Source organism: Malaya genurostris, chromosome 3 (assembly GCF_030247185.1).
Source record: "Malaya genurostris strain Urasoe2022 chromosome 3, Malgen_1.1, whole genome shotgun sequence".
NCBI classification, from domain to species: domain Eukaryota; kingdom Metazoa; phylum Arthropoda; class Insecta; order Diptera; family Culicidae; genus Malaya; species Malaya genurostris.
In genome coordinates this window covers 8,347,969-8,358,062 of record NC_080572.1, presented here as the reverse complement: position 1 = coordinate 8,358,062, position 10,094 = coordinate 8,347,969, and the positions used below count along the sequence as shown (strand labels likewise).

Genomic DNA, 10,094 nt, shown 5'->3' with positions numbered 1-10,094 from the left:
TCCAAGCAGAAATCTACGCGATTCTGTGTGGAGTACAATCGGCACTTCAGCAGAGGATCTGTGGTAAACGAATTTATTTTTGCTCCGACAGTCAGGCAGCCTTAAAAGCACTCAGTTCGAATGACTCACGGTCGAATCTAGTGATCGCATGTCGAACTCAAATTGAAGACCTCAGCATTTCAAATGCTGTTTACTTCTTATGGGTACCCGGCCATTCTGGTATTACTGGAAATGAATGGGCTGATGAGTTGGCTAGAGCTGGTGCAACGAATGATTTCGTTGGTCCTGAACCAGCTTTACCACTTTCAACTAGTTGGATAAAGCACAAGATTCGTTCTTGGGCTGCATCCAAACATGCCAGCTACTGGCGCAGCTTGCAAACTTGCGCTCAGACAAAAGCATTTCTACCAGATTTAAATCTGAAAATGTCAAAGTGTCTACTGCATTTCTCCAAGCAACATTGCAGTATTCTGGTCAGAGCTCTGACTGGACATTGCAAACTCAATTATCACATGGCTACTATTCAACGTGCTGAGTATTATTCGTGTGATTTGTGTGAATGCGATTATGCGATTATACTTCATATCATCTGATATGTAACTGTCCCGCATTGACGCAGCTACGTATCCGGGTTTTTGGTTCTCCATACATGGTTGAGTCTGTGTATGCGGAGCTAAAATTGAAGGATATTCTCTCGTTTCTCACCCAATGTGGTAAGGAGCTATAGTCAGAAGGGTTCATCGTTCTTCCTGGAGTGAATGAATCCCTTCTGTATTCACCTTAAATAGGGTTTAGCAGATTGTTTGGCATCCTTTAGGGGGTGCCGAATTTACTTCTGCTCATACATACTGCGAATCGTTCTGCATTCTTCCGGGAGTGCAGAATGGTGTCGCTTTTGTAAGATCTCTAAATCCTCTCGGGGGTTGGAGGTTTTATTAACAGCAGACTGTTCGGAACCTCGTAGAGGTTCAGAATTTACTTCTGCTTCCACTAAATGTGATCCTCAGCAGATTGTTCGGCATTTCCTTTCAATCCTTCCCATTTCCTTTCAATCTTTCCCTCTTATATATCGGGAAAATGATGCTAAAAACAAATTGATGGCAAGGCACAAATCTCCAAATGTCAAGGGAAACGTGCCATTTGAGCCAATTTGTTCTGATTCCTGATAGTCATAATTTAAAATGACGTTTTTAATGCTCGTGTAAGGGCCGCTATTATGTTGCCAAAAACGAACCGTGCTAAAATTGAAACGTCATGAAAAAGGGTGCTGTGCACAGTCATTGCATAAAACAGTATTGAAAAGCGTGTTTCATATTCTGTTTTCAAGGTCGATTGTGACAGATATTGTTAAAAAAAATTGACATAAAACTTCGTATAACTCAAAAAGTAAACATCCTATCTCAAAACCATTCAATAGCGTTCTGGGTGACGGGAATACTATTCATTTGCGACTAGTTTGAACATAATCGGTCCAGCCATCTCTGAGATCTCGACCTCTTTGTTGACAACACACATACAGACACACACACGGACGTTTGCTCAGTTCGTCGAGCTGAATCGATTAGTATATGACACTCGGCCCTAATACAAAGAACTATAAAGGGCGAAACTTTCCATTTGTTTACGCAAATTTCGCCCTCCATGTTCCATGCCAACAAACAGGACGATACTTCAATTGCTAGTAAGGAAGAGCGAAACAATTTATTCTATTTATTTAGATGGTTTCCGAACCTTTTACTCGCAGATATGTCTTAGTCGCGAAAACCAGACAATTTCATGAAAAATGCGCAAGGGCGTATCTTTATAATTCACACAGGAAGTATAAAAGTAAACAAAGGGCGAAACTCGTTTTATGTTGATTTATTCAGTGTATATAGAAGGAAAGTGGTAACATTTGCACCCCTTTTGAAGATAAACTAACAATTCATCGACTAATCATAAATTGATCTGAGAATACCTATACGATAATTTCTAAACACGATTTAAAACCAAAGTCGAAACATTAGATTCGCCGTTCTTTAAAAAACAGCTGAATATGATCCTAATCGTGAAATGCAATACCATCCACTATCAGACTTCCCCTCGGCATTCAGAATGTACGAGTTTTATTTCTCTGGTGAAAAATACTATACTCAACCTGACAATCCGTATCAGCTGTTTCTGCTCTTAATAAGTAAATCGTTCATCAATTCGATTGTAGTTATTGTTCGGAATATTGTAGTTATTGTTCGTTGAGATACTGCTTGATTAATTTTCAAAGTTGTGAATTATATTAAAGACGTTAAGTAAGCGATAATAATTTAAACACTAAAGAATATGGCCCGTGTGCGGTCAGCCGTTTAAAAAGAAACATCACGAATACTTGTTTTATTGTCATATATCGTCATAGGTCAACCATGAGTGCAGCAGAAGTTCCAAACAAACCATCGGATGCCCCGGAACATTGTCCTGGAACGCAGAGCGACAATGCCGGCAAAGCTTCCGCGTGTGCCGGCTGCCCCAATCAACAAATTTGTGCATCTGGTCCTAAAGGCCCTGATCCTTCATTGGCATTGGTGAAAGAGAAACTACAAGAAGTACGAAATAAAATTTTAGTCCTTTCTGGAAAGGGAGGTGTTGGAAAAAGCACAGTAACAGCCTTACTGAGTCGAACAATGGCACAAAGAAATCCGCTAAAGAATTATGGTGTATTGGACATCGATATTTGTGGACCTTCACAACCTCGTGTTTTAGGAGTGCTGGGCGAACAAGTACACCAGTCCGGTTCTGGATGGTCACCAGTGTTTATCGAGGACAACCTCAGCCTGATGTCCATCGGTTTTCTTCTGGGAAGCCCCGATGACGCTGTAATTTGGCGAGGACCGAAAAAGAATGGTATGATTCGGCAATTTATGACGGAGGTGGATTGGGGCCAATTGGATTATTTAGTACTGGATACGCCCCCAGGCACCTCAGATGAGCACCTATCGGCAGCAACTTTTCTAAAAGAAACCGATGGAAACTGGGGAGCCGTTTTAGTAACGACACCCCAAGAAGTTGCTCTACTGGACGTACGGAAAGAGATCACTTTCTGCAAAAAGATGGGTATTCCAGTGGTCGGTGTTGTTGAGAATATGTCCGTTTTTGTGTGTCCCAAATGTACGACGGAGTCAAACATTTTTCCAGCCAAAACAGGTGGAGCGGAAAAGATGTGTCTAGAAATGGATGTGTCGTATTTGGGCAAACTACCGTTAGATCCCCGCCTGACAAAGTGCTGCGATGAGGGAAAGGATTTTATCACTGAACATCCTAAAAGTCCGACCGTAAAAGCGTTGAGCCAAATCGTGGAGAAGGTACAGGAGTTTTTTGAGAAATAAAATAGTTTTATTTTTTATATATGTTGAAGTTCACAGTACTGAAACATTCCGAAATATTCTTTGCAGTATGGATAAGATCTTATGTTGTTTTCGTTTTTAATTTGCACTTCACCGGTGCAGTGCTACACGGAGGTATGAATAAACGAAAAAAAATGGCAAAAACATAAGTAGTAACTATTGACTATACTAAACGGTTCCATTGCAGCTACACTCAACTTTTGATGAGTGCTACACCAGTGAAATCGGCGCAAAAAAGTGTAGCACTGGTGTAGTGCAATTGGCAAAAACTAACGGTTCCCGTGCAACCTTAGCTAAACTGGTGTAGTGCATTTTAAAAACAAAAACGCCATAAGTTATTGAAAACAAAATTCATCGTAGACTATGTTTCTACGGCAGTCAGTACAAAGTAATATAGAAGTCATTTTAAAAATGAACTTACTAATCCAATCGTATTCAACAGAAAAGGCTATTCAGTTCCGAGAGGAAACCGCTTGTTTCAATCTTGCGCGAATACTATCTTTTCACTGCAGTGTCTATAAGTCGGGAGTCGTTATCGGCTGACTTCTTTTTTTAGTAACCCATACCGTATAACTGTATTTGTACGATCATAGGTAGTCAAGAATAACGAAAATGGTGTATGTACAGGGAACTTGGATCGAAGTAAGGCATGTCAGGTTTTCTTTCGCTCAATATTATCAAATCAGTACTCGAAACACAATTCTTCATGGAGGGTTTACTTAAGAAATATTATTTTCAAATAATATAGTAGAACGATATCTAACTAAAGAGTAAGCGAAAATCTAAAGTAAACCAACTTAAAACCTAACCTTATAGCACTTAGATTAGATGAACTCAACTATTTATACTGATTTGTATGACAAACTTAAAAACGACAAGGTATCCTAAAACTCACACTAATAAAAAGTGACGAGTTCAAATAAATAAACGAAAGCAAGCGGAAATCACTAGTAAGAGTAGGTTGTATTTTGATTCTCGATTGCCAAGCTCTGTTATAGGTGACGAGTCAAATATTAGACGCATATAAATCACAGATTTTCTCATGTTTCAATTTAAAAAAAAATGATGACAATCGGACAACTGTTCAGTTTTAATTTCTCGATTATAGTTTATTATTCTGTCCTTAATGCTCTTCCAATGTTTCAGCTTATAATTTTACTTAGTAATAATTATTACAAGAGTGTTTTCTAGCTTAGTTTGCAAATCTGTTTTGCTGTTTTCACGCTTAACGCTAAGCAGTTGAATCGGTAGCTCTATCCACTCGCCACTTCCGAAAGTGTGTAGAAATTAATTTTGAACATTCTAACAGTCATGAAGCGTTGCGATGAATTACTCGCACTGCTTGTGCACAATTACACCCATCTACACTCAACATTCGCTCTCAACAAAATGGGAAAGCACGTACACGCATTTCTTAAACAATTGATCGGTACACGGTGCCGTCAGGACTCTAAAAGTAGTATTCACAGAACGGATTTCTTCCTCTTCCTAGCAAAGCCACAACAAATTCAAAGTATAAACGCGAGACCTCAGGACATAGTCGAAAAACAAAATTCAAATCCCTACACGCTAGAATGAGTCTTTGCACAGGCTTTAAGGTTAGTGTTTCTTTGTCTGTGTGTACTTGTATGTGTATTAGTTTATTATTATTGTAAGAAAATTCGGTGGCAGACTTAACGGTTTTTTTTTAATTTCTTTTATCATTCATATCAAGCCTACGATAGTAGATGTTTAAGGTTGAATAACAGTAGGAGAACGTACTCCTTAAATTCTCTTATCGTATGACACAGGACACGCACAACTTCGAAGCACTGATGCAGTCATCATGACAAAATGCCCCACACTGCTGACAGATGACCATTGCGTTCAGTGAACAAGAGCAAGCCGACGTTGCTCCGTGCTGCTGGTGAAGATGGTGACCGTTCCCATTGTTGTTACTACTGCTACTACTGTTACTACTAGTGCTATTGTTATTATTGATAGTACCGATAGTGCTGCTGCTGTTGTTGTTGTTATTATTATTGTTATTACCATTGCTACTGCTGCTGCTGCTAATGATTATACTACTGTTACTGTTGCCATTACTACTACCGAGTGGAAGGGGCGATGGTGTCGAGGTGGATGTAATGCTGTAACCGGCAACAGGCGATGTAGAGTCCATCGTAGGACCGTTGGTTGACGTAACGACAGAATGCACGGGGGAGACGATTTCCAGTAAAGATGAAGTAGCAGCCGCTTGGCTGATGTGCTGGTTGTTGGCCGCCGCATCGGTGCCGATGTCGCCGTAGGAAATAACTGCAAATTGAAAGTTTCTATAGTCGTGGTTATCCCAAAAGAATCAATGTAAAAATATCGCACCCATCAATGGCATCTCAGCTCCATAATTTATCTAAGCTATTATAAGAGAACACTGAGGATTTATTTCACGTGGATTACGTGCCATGTTGACAAACCCTTGTAAAACTAAACCGTGCAAAAAACGTTTGAAAAATAGCACGTAATAATTCCGAAAATCGTAGGATTGATTGCTCAGCATAAAATTTCCTACAACTTTATTGCACAACAAAATTATTTTTGAGTTCAGTTAAGAAAGTTATATTTCAGATTTTAATCTACTAGGACCACCCTAGTAACTTTTTTCGTCAAAAGGAGCGCAATTAAATTTAAAAGTGAAAATATTTTTGTCACGCTAATTTCCCGTTTTGGACCACTGTGCAGTGGACGTTTCGTTTCATCGCAACTCGTGGGATTTGAATGTTTCAAAAAATCCTTCCGTGGTTAGCCAATGTATGGTATCTACTAGTTTAGAAGTTTTCAAAATAGATTGTACATTACTCTGATCGACAATAGTTAGAGGGGTTAAAGTGACACAAATCAATCTGCAACGTAAATGTGCAGCAACTATGATTTTATCCAGACTTCAGCAAGAAGGCAAAGCTTCTATAACTTTGGTTCAAAAACCATGTTTCAAAAAAGAATTTTTTTTAGACAAACTCACTCATCGTTGCTGCATATAAAGAGACTTGTTCACTTCGAATTGTGCGAGCTACTGCAGAACTCCTAAGTAGAATACTACACTTGGTAAACTAAGAAAACGATGCAGAAGATCTTGGAATCGCCGACGCAGACCACCAATGGAGGCGTTTGTGTCAGCTCGAAGGGCTCAAAAGATCACCGAAAAAGCCTTTGCACAATTGTCTTTAGTCTAAAGGAGGCAAGTAAAGATTAAATTAAGTTACTTTTAAAATCGAAGGACTTTCATCTTCGGTTTCTTCAGAATTTCAGATGATGAATACTTGTCTGATGAAGGTGATGTACTCAACTGTCTTTTTCACTCTCACTTTCCAGGAAGTAAGAAGCCATCACCGACAGCTGTTCTTGAGATTTTTTCAGGTAGTTACGATTCTTGAGCATTTGTTCGAAGAATGCAAACGATCATATCGGTTAAATGGGCATTTGAGAGTTTTTCTTTGTACCATTCACCCAGTGTTACTCCAAAACGGATACGGTTCGGATCAGGGTTTAAGAATTTGCTTAACCGAGTATCTCTAGTTTGTAAGAGGCTCAGAAATTAGATGTATGAGGAGGAAAGTGTGGGTTAATGAGGTTGTAGTAGCGACGCTTTTCAGTTGAACACAAACCTACAAAATGACACACTGACTTTATTTTGATTTGCCTTAGCTTGATTTTTAAGTATTATCGAATAATTAGTTTATTCAGTGTAGGCTTTGTGGAAGAAGTAAGTATCTTAAGTGATGTATTTAGAAAACCCTGTCAAGACGTTCTTTCAGTATCAATGCTGCTGTTGGTTCGAAGAAAGCACTAGCATCGCATGCAGCATTTGCACAGTTTTCAGATCTTATGTACTTTTGGAACACTATTTTGAAATTTTCAGAAAACAAAGAGTAAATTGGTCCTACATCGAAAGTTTAAAATTCAGAAATTGAAACCAAATAACTCTATTGAATAAAATAATAAGACATCCCTTAACTCATGAACTCTCTTTGAACACAAACATCACAGACACAGATAAAAACTCACCATGCGTGGTAGGACCTCTACGGGTCACAGCTTGGATACCAGGATTGGGTCCAACAATTTGCTGCTGCTGTTGTTGTTGCAATGGATGCTGGATCATTTGCACCGGGTGCTGCTGCTGTTGCTGTTGAGAATCAGGAAGGGAGACAGGTGTATCAATATCTACCGAAGCTGGCCGTCCACGACCCGCTAGCGTTATTGGAACACCGGTTACGGAATTAACCTGCTGTTTTTGTTTGTATGCGTTATGTGAATGAATTGGTTAATGATTAGCGGATATGATTGGATTGATTCGGTTGTTAGTTGGGATGAAATGATGTTGTATATGTAGTTGTGTCAAAAAGAAGAAATATAGAATGGGATTGAAAAAGACAAAGGAAACATCGTTCAGCACAGGAATCTAACTACGGTATTCAAAGAAAGGTTTGATAGCTGATACCAGCGGTAGTACCTGATTCTGAGTCGGTGGTGCGCTGGCCGCCCGCGGCGTTACAATATCACCGATGTGCGCCCGTTGCACAAGTACGTATTTGCCGCCAAAACTTCCATTTCCGGTTCCAGCAGCACCTGATACGGATAGATTTCCAATGCCTCCGGGACCGGACATACTGATGATCTGTGCGTGTTGCAGTTCTGCTGCCTCCGCAGCACTTATTATCCGCTGTTGGGATGATAGAGTCTGTTGTGATTGTTGTTGTTGCTGCGGCTGCTGTTGTTGTTGTTGGGATGAGGAAATGATACTAATTGTACCGGGATTTGATTGCCCTGCAGTTGTATACACGTGTCGGACAAGAATAGATGAGGGTTGCCGACCAACTGTCGTAATTCTCTTCGGATTTACTAAACGAGGACCAACCTGTATGAAATATTGCGAATTAGGTTATTTTTTCATCATCAAATAGGTCCATGTATTTTTTTAATTTACCTTGTTTCCTATGACAGCCCCGCCGAAACTGATCGGTTCATCTTTGACGTTACTGCCATTGCTACTGCTGCTACTGTTACTGCTATTACTATTGCTACTATTGCTCGAGTTTGAGTTGGAACTGGTCAGGAACGCTTGCGGTGGCTTCAGTTGGGCCCGCAACTGATGTCGATTTGGACTGTTCTGTATAACGGCTTGGCATATCTGGTAGCTACGCTCAAGATTCACCGCTCCGGGGGGTAAACGAGAGCTACTGGTGCGACCACCCCGTCGTCCACTGCTAATTCCACCTCCGGCACTAACAGCCAGGACACCTGCTCCGCCACTAACTTCTAGCCGTTTTCTCGGAGTTGGTCCAATAACGACATTTGCTCCGACGGTGGCTGCCGCCTGTTGAGCTTGCTGATTGGCTAGCGCTTGTGCCTGTTGTTGTTGTTGTTGTTGCTGCTGCTGTTGTTGTAGTTGGACTGTGTTGATGATGGCAGCATTTTGACCTCGAATCAGCTGATTGGTTACAAACTTTTGCTGGAATCGTTGCTGAGATTGAGTTTGCGGTTGAACCAACTGAGTCCTTTGCAGAGGAAGCCGAGCACGTTGTTGTTGCTGCTGTAAACTCGACGTCGACATAATGATCTTTTGTAACTGGATCGGTTTCTGTTGAGTCGTATTTGTCGTCGTTCCTGTGCCAATTGATTGCTGTTGTAAGATTGGTCCCGAATGGCCACTGGTTACCGTTATTGGAATTTTATTTCCAATCTGTCGGGAAGTGATGATGAATTTAGGCTGTCCTCCCTGATGAACAATTTGCTGATGGCCGTTATCCATCTCTAGCTTTATGTGTTGATTTTGCTGGACCTGCTGAAACAACTGCTGCTGCTGTTGTTGTTGCTGCTGCTGCAACAACTGGGCTTGAGTTGTCGCTGGAATTGTACTGCTGAAGCAACCAGCAACACTTTCAATGACCCTCGCCATGTTGTCGCTGCTGGCTGAGGAGACGACATGCAACTTTTGACCGTCTTCACCGCCTTCAATCTTGATCCGTGTTATCAGCTGACCCGTTGCAGGACGCCCCTGGAAGGTCACTCCGGAAACGCCCGGTTCTGTTTTAATCACCGCACGGACATCTTTAACCTAGTTGGATCGATACAAACATGAATATTTTTGTCATCAATAAGAGTATCTCTGGTTCCTACTGCTGCACGGTGTCAAGCGATTTGTTTCGGCTGTTTGTACTTATTGCTGCTGGTTTCTATTTCCTTTTTGACGTTCTCTACAGAAACGTGATAGAATTGCTGCAAAAACCAACTTTTGATTGAAGCTCCGGAGACCCCTGGTGTTATATGCCATTCGACTCAGTTCGACGAGATCGAAAATGTATATGTATTGTTTTTTTACTGCTCAATTATCTCGGAGATTACTGACCAATTTCAACAAGCTGAGGTTCGCTTAAAAGCTACTATTGTATTATGGATCAAGTTCAAAGATCAAATAGGTATAACTTTTTCCGGCTATCACTTCTTCCGGAGATATGATGGTATAAGTGACGTAACCGACAAAACGCCCGTTTTACTTTCATCTATAGAAAGGTAATAGAATTACTGGAAAACCCGATTTTCAAACGAAGCGTCGGAGACCCATCGTGCTATATACCATTCGACCCAGATAGACAAGACCGAAAAATGTGTGTGCACCTTTCAAAAAATTGTTGAACGCTCAGTTTTCTTAGAGGTGGCTAAACTGCTTGGTAAGGTAAGTTC

The 10,094-nt window shown here is 40.7% G+C and overlaps 2 protein-coding genes across 7 annotated transcripts in view; one reads left to right on the top strand and one right to left on the bottom strand.

Moving 5' to 3' along the window:
• The first annotated feature begins 2,142 nt into the window (after positions 1-2,142).
• LOC131438632 (cytosolic Fe-S cluster assembly factor NUBP1 homolog) lies at positions 2,143-3,375 on the top strand. The gene is made up of 2 exons (XM_058608769.1): positions 2,143-2,285; positions 2,390-3,375. The coding sequence occupies exon 2, from the start codon at positions 2,397-2,399 to the stop codon at positions 3,354-3,356; it is 960 nt and encodes a 319-aa protein (XP_058464752.1). The 5' UTR covers positions 2,143-2,285; positions 2,390-2,396; the 3' UTR covers positions 3,357-3,375.
• A 1,065-nt stretch (positions 3,376-4,440) lies between these two features.
• LOC131433657 (polycomb protein Asx) overlaps positions 4,441-10,094 on the bottom strand; it is a 46,922-nt gene continuing 41,268 nt past the window's right edge. For 4 of the 6 annotated variants that reach the window (XM_058600156.1, XM_058600157.1, XM_058600155.1 and 1 more), the window contains 4 exons: positions 8,338-9,468; positions 7,864-8,268; positions 7,416-7,638; positions 4,441-5,669 (listed from right to left, as the gene is read on the bottom strand). In XM_058600156.1, coding sequence (XP_058456139.1) covers positions 5,149-5,669; positions 7,416-7,638; positions 7,864-8,268; positions 8,338-9,468 — 2,280 coding nt within the window. In that variant the 3' untranslated portion in view covers positions 4,441-5,148. Of the gene's footprint in view, positions 5,670-7,415; positions 7,639-7,863; positions 8,269-8,337; positions 9,469-10,094 lie in introns of those variants that run through there. The other 2 variants (XM_058600158.1, XM_058600160.1) reach the window with 2 other exon arrangements.